We start from the raw sequence: 19,497 nt of genomic DNA on the forward strand, positions 1-19,497 counted from the left end.
AGTTTCCGGAAAAGGTCGGTAGGCAACGTACCCGTGAGCCGCGGGGTGCGCATGCGCCCCTATGCTTCGAGCTCCGGCCTGGAGCTGTTTCCGCTTCCCTCCGCGCCGACCCCGCCCAGGCCCCGCCCTATCCAAGCCCTGCCCCGCAGCTCCGGGGCGCGCGCGGGGGCGCGCGCGCGTGTGCGGGAGGGGGCGGGTGGGGAAGGATCGCCAGCGAGATCCCAAGGCGAGGCTCGCGCGCCCGCCCCCGCCCTGGCCCCCAGCTCCCACCCGGTCGGCCCGGCTCAGCCATGATCAAGGCGATCCTAATCTTTAACAACCACGGGAAGCCGCGGCTCTCCAAGTTCTACCAACCCTACGTGAGTACCCAGCTGCCGCCGATTCGGGCTAGGGGGAGTCGTTGGCGGCCGGCGGCGCCCTCAGGGCGACCCCCTCAAGCGCGCCGCGGCCCTTCTCGCGCCCCAGCCGTCTCGTGCTCCGGGCTGTCAGCCTCCCGGTGGGTGTGCCGGGTGCCCACCTCCCGCCGCGCTCCCTTCCTCCGACGTGGCTCTGCCCAGGTGGCTCCTCCGCCTGTCTGTGGGCTGCGTGGCTTCCCGGCTGCGCGGGCGAGGCCCTGGAGACTTCCCGGTGCGGGGCCGAAGCCAGTCGGTCAGCCGCAGCCCCCCTGTGCCCGCGAGCCCACCCGGCGCTCTCGCCGATCTGCAGCCCGCGGATTCTGTTAGCAGCCGAGGGAGACGGCGCGGAGCCGGCAGGTCTCGCAGCCCCACCTCCGTGACTCCCAGCCTTTCCTGGTGGACTTCTTTCTCTTCTCTTGTGGACGGATGGGCTACTGGTTTTCGCTGCCATCCTGTCGTCACGCAGGAACTTTGGCTTCCTGCGTTTGGAGACCTGCACGCTCAGACAGTCTCTCCAGTAGATTGCCTTACGGGATCGACTGCCCCTGACTTTCAGGTGTCTCCTTTTTAACCAAAAAGATAAGTGAGGACCTAACGTTTTTATGTGGCTTTGCCCCCAGTGGCTGCAATTTATGTACTCCTGCAATAACTGGCGAGGATTGTAGTTTGACCAGTTAGAACTGTGATGCCATACCTGAAAGTTACCATTTCAGCGGCTGGTTTGGCATTTTTCTACGCAAGGGAGTTTGCCCTAATTTATAGGTTTTCTTTCTCTTTACGAAGAATAGTAATATTTGTTAAACTCTTTTAGAAGTATAAATATTGTTGAAAAATGCAGAAGGTTTTAAGGTAGTGAAGATAAGTAATTTATCAGTGTTTGAGGGAGGGTTACAGACAGATGTGCTTATCTGAGGGCATAATTCACCACTATGTAGAACACAATATTAGGCTCTCAGTGGTGGGATTAATGTAGAGATAATACCTATTGCGTAGTATTGGGCATTTTGCTTAGAGCCAAAAAATGAGCTTTCAGTTAAATACTGAAAGTGTGCCAAGGCTAACACTTTTATGCGGATAAATCCCAGATGGAAATCATTCCTGCCGTTAAAAATTAAATGTGAAATGTCACTTTGCCTAAAATGATAATGCAGTCTGTGGAGGTGTTAGCTGAAGTGAGAAATCTTGAGCTCATTTCCTTAAGTAGTTTTGCTTTTGCTGGCGATAAAGAATATTTTCTACTACTCCTGATTGGTTTTAGTGTAGCATAATTTAAATACTAATGCTCTAAGAATTCTACATCATTCTTTAATCCAGGATAAAATTCTAGTTGATTCTTCAGAGTGGAAAAAATCCCCTTGACTTTACATTGTTACCTATTTGCCTAAAATATAGTACTGTACTAGCCTTTATTGAAGGAATCTTTCTTTTAGTCATTTTGCCTGTGCCATCCATTTGCAGTGTAGAAACAGTGTGTTCCAATAGTGAAACAATTTTAAAATGTGTTTTTCCATATCTCCACTTAATAACTAAGCACTATTCAAAGTAGAAGGTTTCGTGGCTAATCTATAGTATCAGTGTAACCACTTCTGTAGTGTAGAATTTAACCACGTACAGAAAAATGTATTGAATTTGGAAATCCAGGAATACATCTTTCTCTTGTCCAACAATGGCAACAGAAATATCTTTTACCTTTACTCAGTAGGTAGCAGTGAAGGTTAATGTGGGAAGAGACAGTTGTTGCAGCCGTGGCAGCTCTGGTGTCATTTTTGGTCATTGCTACATGACAGTGTTACTGGGGGCAGGGAGCTAAGAGATGTAAAAAAGAAGAATCTAGTGGTTGCTGGTCGTGTGGAAGTGGGGATGCTAGGAACTGTTATTGGTCTTTTATAAATTGAGTTTTGCCAACTGTGTATTTATTTTTGTCATTCAGGAATAATTTAAGATTATTTATTTATATATTTGCTTTCTCTGATCATAAACTGTTTGAGGGCAGAAATCTTTTTCATTCAGTCAATTCATTTATTCACTCTTTATTCCATTTGTTTGTCAGCAAATGTTGATGTCATGCCTACCATGTGCAGGCAGTGTTTTACAATTTGGAGGTGAACAAACAGATAACTTCTGCTCTTTCAGCAAGGGCATAGACAAAGCTAATAAGTAGAATATATACCATGCTGGATAATAATAAGTGCTGTGGGAAAAATAGAGCAGGGAAGGGTGATAGGGAATGCAAGGATGACACTTTAAAATAAGATAGTCAGGTAAGTTTTCACTGAGAAGGGTGATATTTGAGCAAAGACTTGAAGGAGGTGAGAAAGCCAGCCTTGCAGGTATCTGGGGGAAGTTCTTTCCAGGCAGAGGGAGCAGCAGATGCAAAGGCCCTGAGGAGGGAATGCCTATTGGAAGAAGCTGTCTTATTGGAAGAATAGGTGCCAAGATGACTGGCCTGGCAAAAGTACACTATGTAAGGAAAGAGGAGTTGGAAATGAAGTCTGTATGTACAGGGCATCAGAGTTTATTCTATTCTCACTGCCTGGAATGTCCTTCCCTTCCACTGCCAAATGTCTAGATTCCAGGCTTAACTCAAACATCACTTAAGCATCCACTGAATCCTTTTATCTTGCTTAAAGACTCCTCTTGGTTCTTAGGATTTTATTTTTATCTTTATTATGGTACAATATTCTATTTCACATCCCAAAATTCCTTGGGGCATCCTATAGATTCCTTAAAGGAAGGTATCAGGTTTTAGATATATTTGTGTTACCCCCAGCAATCAACATTCAGCCTTGAATATAAAGAACTCCATACATCTTTGCTAAATGCATTCATCAGAGTTTCCTAGCTTGAGATGGAGTGTGGATTAGAAATGATTTCCTAAGGTTCCTTCCAACTCTTTTTTTTGGCTGCGTTTGTCTTCATTGCTGCACGCTGGTTTTCTCTAGTTGCGGTGGGCGGGGCCTACTCTTTGTTGCTGTGTGCGGGCTTCTCATTGCAGCGGCTTCTCTTGTTGAGGAGCGTGGGCTCTAGGCGTGCAGGCTTCAGTAGTTGCAATGCGTGGGCTCAGTAGTTGCAGTGTTCGGGCTCAGTAGTTGTGGCTCGCGGGATCGGTAGTTGTGGTGCATGGGCTTAGTTGCTCCGTAGCATATGGGATCTTCCCAGACCAGGGCTCGAACCCGTGTCCCCTGCATTGGCAGACGGATTCTTAACCACTGTGCCACCAGGGAAGTCCCCCTTCCAACTCTTAAAATTCAGTCCTTTATTAACTAGAAGTTTAAAGAATCCATGCCTTTAGGACAGAAGTAATGATGAAATAGCTGTAACTGCAACTGTTTCTGTTTTTAGTTGAAAGAAGTCTTTAAGAAGTAGATATCCTCCATAAATAAATAAATTAATTAATTTAAAAAAATCCATAAATTAATTAATTAATTAAAAAGAAAAAAGGAGTAGATATCCAATAATATTGACAGTTTTTAGTTTAATTTATTAAGGGATATCTACGTGTGTGGCTGGGGTACCAGTTCTGTACTCTGATAGGATGCTGAGGTTTGAGTCCAACAATAATGATTTGACACTGAGGAGTTTGAAAACTATTTAACCATTTGCCAACCAGTTTCCCTTACTGCATTGGATTTCCATTTTTCATTTATCCTCTCTCATGATACAACAATTTATATGTTCATCTTTACCCTTTAATAGTACAGATTTCCAGTTCCTACTGTAATAGATTTTTAGGTTTGATTGTGCCTCCAACCTGCTGTTATGTGAGGGACATACGAAGTCACACCAGTTTTTCTAAACTGAAGTTTTTGATTCATTCTGCTAGAGTCAGATGTTAAGATTTCAAGGATGGACTCAGAATGCATCCACTTTTTTTTTTTTAATATCTTTATTGGAGTATAATTGCTTTACAATGGTGAGTTAGTTTCTGCTTTATAACAAAGTGAATCAGTTATACATATACATATATCCCCATATCTCTTCCCTCTTGCATCTCCCTCCCTCCCACCCTCCCTATCCCACCCCTCTAGGTGGTCACAAAGCACCGAGCTGATCTCCCTGTGCTATGCGGCTGCTTCCCACTAGCTATCTATTTTATATTTGGTAGTGTATATATGTCCATGCCACTCTCTCACTTTGTCCCAGCTTACTCTTCCCCCTTCCCATATCGTCAAGTCCATTCTCTAGTAGGTCTGCGTCTTTATTCCCGTCTTGCCCCTAGGTTCTTCATGACCTTTTTTTTTTTTCTCCTTAGATTCCCTATATATGTGTTAGCATACAGTATTTGTTTTTCTCTTTCTGACTTACTTTGCTCTGTATGACAGACTCTAGGTCCATCCACCTCACTACAAATAACTCAATTTCGTTTCTTTTTATGGCTGAGTAATATTCCATTGTATGTATGTGCCACGTCTTCTTTATCCATTCATCTGTTGATGGACACTTAGGTTGCTTCCATGTCCTGGCTATTGTAAATAGAGCAGCAATGAACATTGTGGTACATGACTCTTTTTGAATTATGGTTTTCTCAGGGTATATGCCTGAGGTAGTGGGATTGCTGGGTCATATGGTAGTTCTATTTTTAGTTTTTTAAGGAGCCTCCATACTGTTCTCCATAGTGGCTGTATCAATTTACATCAGAATGCATCCACTTTTGTTTTTACCTTTGGTATCCTTGAGCTATGACTGCAGAAGTTCAAATGTTTTTCTTGGTTTGTTTCTTTAATTGATATTTAGCCATAGCAACTTGGCTACAGTAAACTTTAGTGTTTTTATATTTGCTTGGCAATATTTGTGTATTACTGTAAATGACTAATGAGATTTATATTTCATATGCCAGATATATTTTTACATAGCCATCAAGCAAGAAAAAAAAAGCTCTTGGGTTATGATTCTCACGTTATTAATGCACCATGGCGTATCCTTTGGTGAATATCTGTAATAAAATAAAAGTGTTTTTTTTATATTAATTATCTTAGTTGTGTCTACACATATAAAAAATTGTGTATGTATAAGCATGCACAGAAAGTGCAAACAGGAAAGTTTTCAAACTCTTACATACACGAGTTGTCTCAATATTCTTATAAACTATGTCTGATTATTAAGCTGTTTGTCAACCAAATGCAAGCCTTAGAAGGAACTCTGATTGTTCTTTCCTTTTTTTTGAATGTATTTACATAAAAAATATAAAGTGTAAGTATGTATAACTTTTTTTCTTTTTAAAAGATCTTTAAGAAAGATGCATTGGTGTTTACTGATGTCTTTTTTGGGCAGCTATTAAGACAACGTGACAGATGGGATACTTAAACTTATTTTTATGATGGAGATGTAGTTGTCAACAGTTCTAAGTATTAATTAAGGTATTAACACATATTAACATATAGTATTCGACTTTTGTTAACAAGATAATTCAAAATGATTTGATTTCCTTCCATATGGGTTAGGATGCTTTTGGCTACGTAAGTTGGGTTGTATGTAACCTGACTCAAATTTGCTTAAAAAGAACTTTGTTAGGATACAGAATAGGAAGTGCAGACTAGTAGACAAACTACAAAATTATTTGACTCAGCAAATCAATGATTTCATCACATATCCAGTTTCTTTCTCTTTCTCTGCCCTCCTCTTCACAAAATTGATGTCCAAAGGCTGATTTCCTCCTTGAAATCAGTTGTAATCAATAAAATGCACAAGGAGAGAGTGATCTGTTCCTGTAATCCTGGGCTGTGTCTTTCCCTTCAGCCTGGTTAGTTCTACCCAAGACCAGTAACAGCTTATACGAATGGGGATCCACCCTTGTAGCTGAGGAGGGTGGAAACATGAAGAAAATTGGTATTCTGTTGGAAAGGTGGAAGAGAAGAGTGGATGTGGGTAGGCAAAAAAGTGTCCACTATTCTCTCTTCATTAGCTCACGTTATTTCTTTTGAATAGGTAGTTTTTTCGTCTGTAATTTTAGATTGCTTCTGAGGCTGTTACTATCAGGAATGGTTCTTGATAATACGTGGTTCTGAACATGTGCCACAAAAGATCTTACTTAGTTCAAGGTATTCCTTACACCAATGGATCATTGAAAAATTCAAATTCTAATATAATCACCATTTTTGTGGGTAGTATGCTTGAAAACTTGCTTTTAAAAAATTAAGATGAATAAACCTGTTGAAAATTGTATTGAAAGGAAGAAATAAAATGTTCACCATTACAATGATTTTTTTTGGTTTGGGGGAAAAGGTTATAAATAGGACAGCGTTATAGTTCATTCCTCTGCCTTTCAGGACTGAGAAAGGTCTTGTATAACGTGGCTGTATTATGTTTCTTTGGTAAAGTTGATTGTTCAATTATTTATTGTTTTAATTTTTAAATAAGTTTCTTTATTGTGATTACATGGAAAATATTTAAGTATTAAGGTCACTGGGGGACTTCTCTGGCAATGCAGTGTTTAAGACTCCACGCTGCAGGGGGCACGGGTTCGATCCCTGGTTGGGGAACTAAGATCCCACATGCCACATGGCGTGACCAAAAAAAAAAAAAAAAGATTACTAGGGACATCCTTGATTTCACCACCCATCGATAACTATTGATATTGTATTTCTTGTTTATTTTTTCTTAAATTTTTTCTTCCAGAATATTTCAATGAAGAGTATATACCTTTTAGACATTACTAACACAAAGAATGCATTGAAGCTTTTGTGGTTTTATGGAACATTTGTGGCTTTAAGATAACCAAATATCTGGTTAATGTCTGGCTGTTCTGTTGTTAAATGTTTAAAAATACAATAGTGTATGTTAATTGCACTTTAATAATTTGCATGTATTTTTTTCTCTGTGTGTATCTTTTTTTTTCCCCACATAGTTTAACTTCTGTAAGTAACCTGAGTGTATCAGGGCCCTTCCCTTTTTTGATCCCAAAGGGCAATATTTGCTAATTTTTGTTATAAAGTCAAAGAATTCATTCTTTAACACTTGGAGTTGTCTTTGTGCTTTTTGGGTTAGGATTTCTTCACTGCTGCTGCTAAGCCAAGGTGATTCTGAGTTGTAGACCACTGAGAGGAGCCAGTCCCCTTCCAGTTTCTTGTTGTGTAAAACTCTCACATTAGGATAAATTACACATGTTTTTTCCTTGCCCATTCAGCCCTATCAGCCTTCCCCTTACCAAATCCTTTGAACTGCAATACAGACAAACAACTTTATTTACTGAAGGATCAGGCAACTCTCAAGAATACTGCAGTGTAGGAGGAGTAAAGGCCGGTATTCTAGCTATCAGGTGTTAAGTTCTTAAGTCTCCAAGGGGAGGCACATCTGGACTTAGTCCTTTGAAAGTAGGAGCGGCCTTTTTCGATACTATCTGACCTGTCCATTGCACTCTCTATGCTCTCTTCCTCTGCCCATATTCCTTCAACAGATATCTATTTGTTGTTTGTATGCCCCTGTTCTAAGCACGGCTAATATTGTAATGAGTAAGACTGATGTCCTTCCTGCCCTATGAGTTTACATTCTAGTGATAGGAAATAAGCAATAAACAAATTATGTAACAACTGTGATTAGTCTATGAAAAGAAATGAAACAGTGTAGGGGGATAGAGAATGATGGGGGAGAGGCTCTCTTAAATAAAATCATCAAGGAAAGCCTCTTTAAAAACCCGACATTTGAGAAGAGAACTGAATGAGGTGAGGGAGTGTTTGAGAACAGCTGAGGAAAGAATGTTTCAGGCAGAAAGAGGTTCAGGATCCCTCAGATGGGTCCAAAATTTGTGTTGAGGAATAACAAGAAGGCAAGTTGAGTGATCACAGGTAAGAGTGGCAAGAGATGAAGTCAGAGAGAAAAATAGGGACAGATCATGCCCATATGCCAAATCACACAGTCTCTTCGAATCTTTCAGTCTGATGACATCATCCCTAACACGCTCTCCACAAGAAGTATTTCTCCTTGAATCCCACTTGTATTTTGCACAATTGAACAATGCCTCTGGCCTCTGCAGGAGAGTCAGTGATGCTCAGTAATGAGACTCTGCTCAATTATTTTCTTCTCTACCTGGTTTGGAGAGGTAGGAGAGCTAACCCAGTGAATGAAGGTAAAAGTGAGTGCTCAATTCTGTGCAGCCTCTATACTAATGAGACCAGTGATCAAGCTGGTTTCGTTTCCTAAGTAACCTGTGAAGTAATACAACTCAAGAAGAAAAGCATTTATTTTTCCCAGACATCTCACAGCCTTAATTATAGATGAGCAAAGTTTATGTGAAGCCCCCTAAACCACCTCTAATATTGTGCGGAGAAGCATTTACATCCTTCCTGCCTTGCTTCGAGCCTTGTAATTCAAGAATCAGTAGCTGTCAGTCATTGTTCCCTTTGTTACCCAGAAGGAGAGGGCTCTTTATCTGTATGTCAGACCCACTGAATTGTTTTGATTACTATGTGCTGTCTAATTAAGTGGGGAAGATTGCTAGTTCATCCCACCACACATGTATTCTTCCATTTCCTGTCATCAACATATCTTAGTGTGATTGTTATAAAATAATTTTTTTATGGTGCTAAAATATATGTAATGTGAAATTTACCATTTTAGGTAGTATATAGCTCTGTGGCATTAAGTAAATTCTCAGTGTTGTGTAACCGTCACTACCTCTCCATCTTCAGAACTTTTTCATCTTCCCCACTTGAAACTTTGTACACTGTTAAACACTTAACTCCCCATTCTCCCCTTCTCCCAGCCACTGGTAACCACCATTCTCCTTTCTGTCTCAATGAATTTGACTACTCTAGGAATCTCATGAAAGAGGAATTATACGATGTTTGTCCTTTTATGACTGGCTTATTTCACTTAGTATGATGTCTTCAAAGGTTTAACTATGTTGTCAAATGTGTCAAAATTTCATTCCTTTTTAAGGCTGAATAATATTCCATTGCATATATGTATGTGCCACACATTGTTTATCCATTTATCTGTTAGTGGATCCTTGGGTTGCTTCCACTTTCTGGCTGTTGTGAATAATGCTGCTGTGAACACGGGTCATAGGATACATTTCTCTACTGACTAGTAACATTGAGCATCTTCTCATGTGTTTACTGATCATTTGTATAGCTTCTTTGGAGAAATGTCTGTTTAAGTACTTTGCCCATTTTATAATCTGGCTGTTTGATTTTTTGTTGTTGAGCTGTTCTTTATACATTCTGGATATCTATCCCTTATCAGATATATGATTTGCAAATATTTTCTCCCAATCAGTGGTTTGCTTTTTCACCCAAGGAATGGTATCCTTTTTCAAAAGATAGTGTCCTTTGATGCACAAAAGGTTTTAATTTTGGTAAGGTCCAGCTTACCTTTTTTGTTTTTCTCCTGTGCTTTTGGTGTTATATCCAGAAAATAATTTTTTAATGACTACATAATAGTTTGTTGTATAGTGTATCATAATTTATTTAACCAGACTTCTACTGTGGACTTTTATTTTGAAAAATGTTTTTTTAAATGAAGATTGAATAAGAAAATACTTATAAAACCTGATGCATAATAAAGACTCAATACTTGTTACCTAAATTAATAACTTTTATTACTACTTTTATTATTATTCGTTTTATTATTACTACTTCTTTCTAAGTCCTATCCTTGGTTGGAAAATTATATAACTTAGGGACTGTAGAACATTCCAGAGATTGTTCTCAGATACTCTTATTTCCTCAAAATGAATTGTAGACCTTGTTTTGGAATGAACTTCCTTCTTATTACATAATACAAAGTCCTACAAGATTCTTCCAGAGAAGAGTTTCATTGAGAGATGTTTTAAGGAGAAAGTTAGCTAAAAAACTTGCCCAGCTTTTTTTTTTTTAATTTTAAAGAATTACCTAACATTAAAAAACACTTTAAGATATAATTTATAATTCACATACTATAAAATTCACCCATTGAAAGTGTACAATTCAGTGATTTTTTTTTTTTTTGGTAATCATGGTTGTGCAACTATCACCATAATCTAAGTTTAGAACGTTTTCATCAAACCAAATGAAACCTCATACCCATTAATAGTCACTCCCCGATCTGTACTGCCCCCAGCCCCTGGCAACCACTGATCTATTTTCTGTGTCTTTAGATTTGCCTACTCTAGACATTTCATATAAATGAAATCATGAAATATGTAGTCTTTTGTGGTTGGCTTCTTTTCACTTAGCATGATGCTTTCAAGATTCAGTCATGTCACAGCACATATCAGTACTGCATTCTTCTTTATGGCCAAGTAATATTCCATTGTATAGATAGACCACATTTGTTTATCCCTTTATCAGTTGATGGATGTTTGAATTGTTTCTGCTTTTTTGGCTACTATGAATAGTGCTGCTGTGAACATTCATGTACAAATTTTTCTGTGAACATGTATTTTCACATCTTTTGGATGTGTATCTAGGAATGGAATTGCTAGGTCATACAGTAACTTTGTTTATTAATTGTTTAAAGAACTACCAGACTGTTCTCCAGATTGTCTATTCCATTTTACATTCCCATCAGCAATGTATGAAGGTTCTAATTTCTCCATATCCTCATTAACTCTTTTTTAAAAAAAAATTTGTTTATTTATTTATTTGGTTGTGCCAGGTCTTTGTTGCAGCAGGCGGGCTCCTTAGTTGCAGTTTACCGGCTCCTTAGTTGTGGCTTGCCAGCTCCTTAGTTGCAGCTCATGGGCTCCTTAGTTGCAGCATGTGAACTCTTAGTTGCAGCATGCATGTGGGATCTAGTTCCCTGACCAAGGATTGAACCCAGGACCCCTGCATTGGGAGCACGGAGTCTTCACCACTGCACCACCAGGGAAGTCCCTCATTAACTCTTGTTGTTTCATTATATGTCTTTTTGATTCTAGCCATCCTGGTGAATGTCAAATGGTATCTTATTGTGATTTTGGTTTGTATTTTCCTAATGACACTGACAGTGAGCATCTTTTCATGTGCTTATTGGCTGTTTGCATATCTTTGGAGAAAAGTCCATTCAAATCCTTAGCTCATTTTTAAGTCGGGTTATATGTCTTTTCGTTATCGAGTTTGTAAGAGTTCTTCATATACTCTGGATGCAGGTACCTTACAGATGTATGATTTGTAAATATTTTTTCCTGTTTTGTTGTTTTCACTTTCCTGCTGATATCATTTGCAGTGCAAAGGTTTTAATTTTGATGTCGTCCAATTTATCTATTTTTTCCTTTGCCTGTGTTTTTTTGCACGTCTAAGAAAGATTTGTCAAATCCAAGGTCATATAGGTTAGTACCTATAATTCCTTCCAAGAGTTTTGTAGTTTATTTCTTATACTTAGGTCTGTGATCCTTTTTGAGTAAGTTTTGTGCGGGGTGTGAGCTAGGGGTTAACGTTATTTTTATGCATGTGGCTGTCCAGTTTTCCTAGCACCATTTGTGGAAAGACTATTCTTTTCCCATTGAATTGTCTAGATACCTTACTCCAACTTTCCTCCCCAAATTTTACTTTGTTTTTGAGTTTTCAGACCTTTCAGCTTCCACCACGGTTCAGGCTCTCTCTTTAAATATTTCAAACTCTCAGTCTGTCACCTTCTCAGCTGTTTGTTATTTAAATTAAATAATAAGGTTTTGGCCACTGAAAGTGGGAAACATTTTAGTATGGTAGATGTTAATTTTAGAGTGTTAATAATAGCTATCATTTATTGAGTGCTTTCTTTCTTGTGCTAAGTATTTTTAATACATTTTTATGCATTGTGGGGGAAAATGCCAGAGAGCTCAAAGAAATTTAATGAAATATCTGGGCAAGTGTTAATATAATTTATGTTGCAGGTGCCCTCTTCCTTCCTTGTTGTTTGGGATTTAAGGGTAGCCCCATGATGACTGCTTGTTCTTTATACACTCAGGCTAAAGTGAAGCCTACTCAACGTATATCAAGTCTCCAGCCAGACTTCCTACTTGCGAGAGGTCTGGCAAAAAAACCACTGAATTTTCTTTGCTGGGGCCTTCTCTTCTTCATGATTCCTAAATGTTGGAGTGCTCTGAGGCTTAGTTTTCAAACTTCTCTTCCTTTTAGGAAAAAGACAGTCCTCTTCCTTTTGCAGAATGAACTAATTATTATTCCTCATATATGCTTCTCGCTTTTCTTGATTCCATGCTTTGGCCCAAACTTTGCCTTCTGCCTCCAATATCATGAAACTTCACATTCCCTCTTCTCTGCATTTCTGAATTCTATCTGTTCTTTAAGGTAGTTCCTAGATATCTGTCACTTTTCTTTGAAAATAATCTTGCTGCTGAAAATCATTTGTTCCCCTTCTTATAGTATATTATTTGTGCTGTTCTTATGTCAGGGGTTGCCCCCTTTTATTATAAAGGCATCTATTTCTTTTTTGAAATATAAAAAAGGCAAGATATAGAACATGAGATAAAAATATTAAGTAGTTATATTCATTTTATTTCTTGCTTTAAGCTCTTTGGGAAAAGAAACTTTCTCTTTCATCTTGGTAATTCTTGATATTCTAACATTCAGTGGAGTGAATGAATGCATTTTTTTTTTTTTTTAATTGGCTGCGTTGGGTCTTCGTTGCTGCTCATGGGCTTTCTCTAGTTGCGGCGAGCAGGGGCTACTCTTCGTTGCGGTGCGCAGGCTTCTCATTGTGGTGGCTTCTCTTGTTGTGGAGCACAGGCTCTAGGTGCGCAGGCTTCAGTAGTTGTGGCTCACGGGCTCTAGGCACGCAGGCTTCAGTAGTTGTGGCACGCGGGCTCAGTAGTTGTGGCTCGCGGGCTCTAGAGTGCAGGCTCAGTAGTTGTGGCGCACGGGCTTAGTTGCTCCTCGGCATGTGGGATCTTCCCGGACCAGGGCTCGAACTCATGTCCCCTGCATTGGCAGGTGGATTCTTAACCACTGCACCACCAGGGAAGCCTGAATGAATGCATTTTAAAAAAAAATTCTTCGTGTGTGGGAGGGAGGGAAGAGGATAATGACATATTTACTGTTTGATTAGAGGAAAGTTTGGGTTTTAAAGTTGCCTTTTATGATATATGTGTAGGAACAAGGAAGAAACATAGGAAAAGATAAGGTTTTATTAGTGGGATACTGAATTTTTAAAAGTTAATTTTCAGTATGCATTAAGAAGTATTTAAAATAATAAGAGTTGTTGCCTTTATGTAACTCTAGTTGTCTTTAGACTGATGTAATTTAGGAGTTTTGACCGACTTAAATGTATGTACACCTTTGTTAGGAAACATAGTGTTAGGAAATCTCAACAGCCCGAGGCAAGCTCCAGGCTTCTTTATGAAAGCTGTTAAATTAAATTGATTTTTAAAGAAAGGGAAGTTGTCTTATGTAAGCAGAGACTTAATTTGTTTAATCTTAACTTAGAGTGGTTATTTGATTAAAATTTCAAGACTTCTTACCAGTATTGATTTTCTTAGTTGAGTATTGCTTGGTATTTTAAGAAAGATGATTCCAAGTAGCAGTCTTGAAGTTCATATGAGAAATTCTTTTCACGTTAAAATAGTGAAACATAATTAAGGTTTAGTATATTTAACCTGTTATTTGTTTATAAACAATAATATAATGCAAAAAGATAACTTTCCTTAAAATAAAACTCCTCTAAGACCTTTACACTATCATTAGAATTCTAACAAGGCCTAGAGGTAGATTTTCTAAAGTAAGTCAGTGTTAATCCATGCTTATTATGTGCCAGCTGTTGTTTTTAAGAGCTTTATGTATATTGACTCAATCTTCACAACAACCCTGTGAGGTAGATACTGTTATTCTTGCTACAAATGAGGAAAACTCAGTCACAGAGAGGTTAAGTAACTTGCTCAAAGTCACCCAGTTAATATAGACCATATTCAGGAATAAACCCCGATAGTCTGGTTGCAGAATCCATACTCTCCTCCCTCCCTTTTTTATTTTTAGTTTGCTTATCAAAGTTATACATTAGCATAGGTTAAAGAATATAATAGTTCCATAAGGTTTATAATGAAATAACAACATGCTCTCATTTCCCCCTTCCCACAGGTACGTACTTTTATTTGATAACTCGGTGATTATTACATGTCTCTAAATAACATGCTTGTTTTGTTGCCTGATTTTTCACTTGTGGGCATGATCTGTTGACTTCTGCTATTGAAAATGATTATTTAGCTCTTTTTCCACCCCACCCGCCCAGCATCTGTATCCTACCAGTCCTTTCATAGTTACTTCATAATTTTGATTAGATTAGTATTTGGTGTTTACATTAATTTCTTGTGTAAACATCCTCAGCTGAACCATGTTGTAAACTGTGCTTAGTTTTTCCTTTCCTGACATTTCATTTTCCTTGCAGATACAGTCGCCTTTTCCTTTGATCAAGTTTTTTATTTACTTATCACTAATTCATGTCTTTGCCATTTGTCTCAGTCATATACATCTTCTATCAGTTTCATGTTCCTGAAGAACTCCCTCCTGGAATCCTTTGACTAGGTCCAATCTGGACCTGTTTTATGGAAGTCATATTAGGATCTTTGTTATCTTAGGTATTCCTTTTGCCTATTCCTGTGTTGGATCCCTTGTTGCTTGATTTTTTTGGTTTATTACCTTACCATGGTGGAGCTTACAGGAGTTATCCTCCAGTAACTTCTTGAGAAAGGTCATGGGAGGTAGATTTTTTTTGAGATCTTGCATGTCTGAAAAGAGTATAACTTTACATTGACTGCCTATAGAATTCTTGGCTGGAAATAACTTTTCCTCAGAATTTTGGTGGCATTGCTCTATTACTTTTTAGTTTTCAGTATTGTTATCAAAAAGCCTGATGCAATTCTGATTACCTGTTTTTTGTGTATGATCTGTTTTTACTGTCCAGAAAATATGTAGAGTCCTGTTTGTCAGCAATTTCTAAAGTTTCATAGACCCTTGCTATGAGTCTGTTTTCATTAGTTGTGCTGGATCCTTGATGGGCTCTTTAGTTCTGGAAGTTCTTGTTTTCTTTCCTTGAAAAATTTCTCAGTTTGCTCTCTTCTCTTTTTGAATCTCCTTTAATTCAGCATTTCTCTGGACTGTTGTTCTACTTTTGTTATCCTTTCTCTTCTATTTTCTATCTTTCCACCCTTTGGTCCTATTTTTTGAATGATTTTCTCACTTTATTTTCCAGTCTTTCCCCCAAATTTTAAAATTTCTCCGTATATTTTTAATTTACGTGAACTCTTTTTAAAAAATTTCTGAATGTTACTGTTTTGTGGTATGCTCTTCCTGTTTCATAGTTGGATTATCTTTTCTTATCTCTCTGGTATTAATTATATATACTTAAAAATTTTCTTCTTCCTACTTGGTTTGTTTCCTCTCCGTTGCTTTTCTCCCCTGCTTTTGTCCTTAGCTTTTATGTTCGAGCTGTCTTCAGATGTCCACTAATCTTTGGTTGACTTCTGTGTAAAGATAGGATACTGAAAACTAATTGGAAACGCTGAATCCATGAGTAGAGGTTATCTATATGAGCTTTGCTTGAGACACTGTGGCTAGGCAGTTTAGCGAGGGTAACAATTGCTGTAACAACAATCCCCCCAGTCTTAGTGCCTTAACACAAAAAAAGTTTATTCTCACTCACATAAAGTATAGTATTGGTGTTTCTGATCAGCTAGAACCTTCTTTGTGGGCATTTATTTGTCATTCTTGAGATGGTGTCAATGGAACTTCTGCATCTAGTTAACATGGAAGATTGTGCAGGAATTTTTATGAGTGAGGCTTAGATGGTGTATTGTTTTCTTTAATTTATTTTATTTATTTATTTTTGGCTGCATTGGGTCTTCGTTGCTGCATGCAGGCTTTCTCTAGTTGCGGCGAGCGGGGGCTACTCTTTGTTGCGGTGCGCAGGCTTCTTATTGCAGTGGCTTCTCTTGTTGCAGAGCACAGGCTAGGCATGCGGGCTTCAGTAGTTGTGGCATGTGGGCTCAGTAGTTGTGGCTCACAGGCTCTAGAGCGCAGGCTGAGTAGTTGTGGCACACGGGCTTAGTTGCTCCGCAGCATGTGGGATCTTTCCAGACCAGGGCTTGAACCTGTGTCCCCTGCATTGGCAGGCGGATTCTTAACCACTGCGCCATCAGGGAAGCCCCTAGATGGTGTATTTTTTTTTAAATTTTAAAAATATTTTTAAAATTAAAAGAAGTTTTGTTTGAAGTATAGTTGATTTACAATGTTGTGCCAGTCTTTGCTGTACAGCGAAGTGACACAGTTAAACACATGTAGACGTTCTTTTTCTTACATTCTTTTCCATTATGGTTTATTACGGGATATTGAATATAGTTCCCTGTGTTATACAGTAGGAGCTTGTTTATCCATCCTGTGTATAGTAGTTTACATCTGCTAATCCCAAACTCCCAGTACTTCCCTCCCCCACCCACCCACCTCCCCTTTGGCAACCACAGGTCTGTTCTCTATGTCTGTGAAACTGTTTCTGATTTGTAGATAGGTTCCTTTGTGCCATACTTTAGATTCCACAGATAAGTGATATCATATGGTGATATCATATCATTTGTCTTTCTATTTCTGACTTCACTTAGTATGATAATCTCTAGTTGCATCCATGTTGCTGCAAATGGCATTATTTCATTCTTTTTATGGCTGAGTATTTTTCCATTGTGTATATGTACCACATCCTCTTTATCCATTCATCTGTCCATGGACATTTAGGTTGTTTCCATGTTTGGGCTATTGTGAATAGTGCTGCTATAAACTTACGGGTGCATGTATCTGTTTGAGTTATAGTTTTGTCCGGGTATATGCCCAGGAGTGGGATTGTTGGATCATATGGTAATTCTATTTTTAGTTTACTGAGGAACCTCCATACTCTTCTCCATAGTGGCTGCACCAGCTTATCAATACATTGGCACCAACACTATAGGAGGGTTCCTTTTTCTCCACACCCTCACCAGCATTTGTTATTTGTAGACTTTTTAATGATGGCCATTCTGACTGGTGTGAGGTGGCACTTCACTATAGTTTTGATTTGCATTTAAAGAAAACATACAGATGACCAGTAGGTACATGGACAGTGTATTTTTAACAACTGGCTCACCTGGGAGAAAGAACTCTATTTTGTAGTATTGGCTACATGATGTAAGTACTCCATTATGGTCAGTTTCATGCTACCAGCATGATATAGTGACATCATGTGACTGAATGCAGAAATGGGAAGAGATACGCACTGTTGGTTTTCAATTGTGCCAGCTCTGGTATGCCAGTGCAACTGCCTACCACATCACGTTGTCCAAAACTGAGTTGTATGGCTCCCTTAAATTCAAGGGAGAATGGAAAATATTCTTGAATTGTGTGCTTGGGAAGTAGAGTTTGGTGAACAGATAACAGTTTCTGCCAAAGTTGGAACCTCCAATGTCATTAACTTTAGATCTAGGTACAGTTCCTGGAGAAGTTTGTTCCAGGCTTCAGTCTGGAGGGTGAAGAAGGCCTAACTGTAGGAATTCTGGGAACTGATTGAAGAAAAGGACTAGGGATTTCAACATCTGGCTTGTTGACATTTTCTTAACCCCTCTGTTTTCAGTATGACCTGGTATTCACTTATACTGCTGCTCTAACAAATGACCACAAACTCAGTGACTTAAAAACAATGCAAAAAAAATAAAAAATAAAAAAAAAAATAAAAAAAAAAACAATGCAAATTTGCAGGCATACCTCATTTTATTGCACTTTGCTTTATTGCACTTTACAGATACTGTATTTTTTACAGATTGAAGATTTGTGGCAACCCTGCCTCAAGCCAAGTCTGTTGGCGCCATTTTTCCTAACAGCATTTGCTCACTTGTGCCTCTATGTCATATTTTGGTAATTCTCGCAATATTTCAAATTTTTTCATTATTATTATCTTTGTGATAGTGATCTGTGATAGTGATCATTGATGTTACTGTTGTAATTGTTTTGGGATGCCACGAACCGCACACACATAAGAGAGCGAACCAAATGTGTGTGTTCTGACTGCTCCACTCACCAGCCAATCCCCTATCTCTCTCCCACTTCTTGGGCCTCCCTGTTCCCTGAGACACAGCGATATTGAAATTAGACCAGTTAATAATCCGACAGTGGCCTCTAAGTTCAAGCGAAAGGAGGACTTGCATGTCTCTCACTTTAAATCAAAAGCAAGATATGATTAAGCTTAGTGAGGAAGGCATGTTGAAAGCTAAGGAAGGCTGAAAGCTTAGCCTCTTGCACCGGTTAGCCAAGCTGTGAATGCAAAGGAAGAGTTCTTGAAGGAAATTAAAAGTGCTACTGCAGTGAGCACACAGATGATAAGAAAGTGAAACAGCCTTATTGCTGATGTGAAAAAAGTTTAGTGGTCTGAATAAAAGGTCAAACCAGCCATAACATTCCCTTAAGCCAAAGCCTAATCCAGAGCAAGGCGCTAACTCTTCAACTCTACATGAAGGCTGAGAGAGGTGAGGATGCTGCAGAAGAAAAGTTTGAAGCTAGCAGAGGTGTAAGGAAAGAAGCCATCTCCATAACATGAAAGTGCAAGGTGAAGCAGCAAGTGCTGATGTAGAAACTACATTGAGTTATCCAGAAGATCTACCTAAGATAATGAACGAAGGTGACTGTACTAAACAACAGATTTTCAGTATAGACAAAAGAGCCTTCTGTTGGAAGAAGATGCCATCTAGGATGTGCCTGGCTTCAATGATTCAAAGGATAGGCTGACTCTTTTGTTGGGGGCCAATGTAGCTGGTGACTTTGTTGAAGCCAGTGCTCATTTACCATTCCCAAAATCCTAGGGCCCTTAAGAATTATGCTAATGTTATGCTAAAATTGTGCTACTCTCCTTGTGTTCTATAAATGGAACAACAAAGCCAGATGACAGCACATCTATTTACAACATGGTCTACTGAATTTATTTTAAGCCCACTGTTAAGACCTACAGTTCAGAAAAAAAAGATTCCTTTCAAAATATTACTGCTCATTGACAATGCAGCTGGTTACCCAAGAGCTGCGATGGAGATGTACAGTGAGATTCATGTTATTTTCATGCTTGCTAATACAGTGTCCATTCTGCAGCCCACAGATCAAGGAGTCATTTTGACTTTCAACTCTTCTTCTTTAAGAAATACATTTTGTAAGGCTATAGCTGCCATAGATGGTGATTCCTCTGATGGATCTGAGCAAAGTCAGTTGAAAACCTT

General features: G+C 38.9%; 1 protein-coding gene across 5 annotated transcripts in view; it reads left to right on the forward strand.

The window, feature by feature from the left end:
* The first annotated feature begins 66 nt into the window (after nt 1-66).
* The window catches only part of AP3S1 (adaptor related protein complex 3 subunit sigma 1), a 68,748-nt gene continuing 49,317 nt past the window's right edge, over nt 67-19,497 (forward strand). For 2 of the 5 annotated variants that reach the window (XR_451940.3, XM_007192123.2), the window contains exon 1: nt 67-359. Coding sequence is in view for 4 of the 5 variants with exons in the window: in XM_007192123.2 (XP_007192185.1) it covers nt 291-359 (69 nt within the window). In the remaining variant the exon portion in view is untranslated. The remainder of the gene's footprint in view (nt 360-19,497) is intronic. The other 3 variants (XM_028169019.2, XM_007192122.2, XM_028169018.2) reach the window with 3 other exon arrangements.

Source organism: Balaenoptera acutorostrata, chromosome 2, assembly GCF_949987535.1.
Source record: "Balaenoptera acutorostrata chromosome 2, mBalAcu1.1, whole genome shotgun sequence".
Classification (NCBI taxonomy): domain Eukaryota; kingdom Metazoa; phylum Chordata; class Mammalia; order Artiodactyla; family Balaenopteridae; genus Balaenoptera; species Balaenoptera acutorostrata.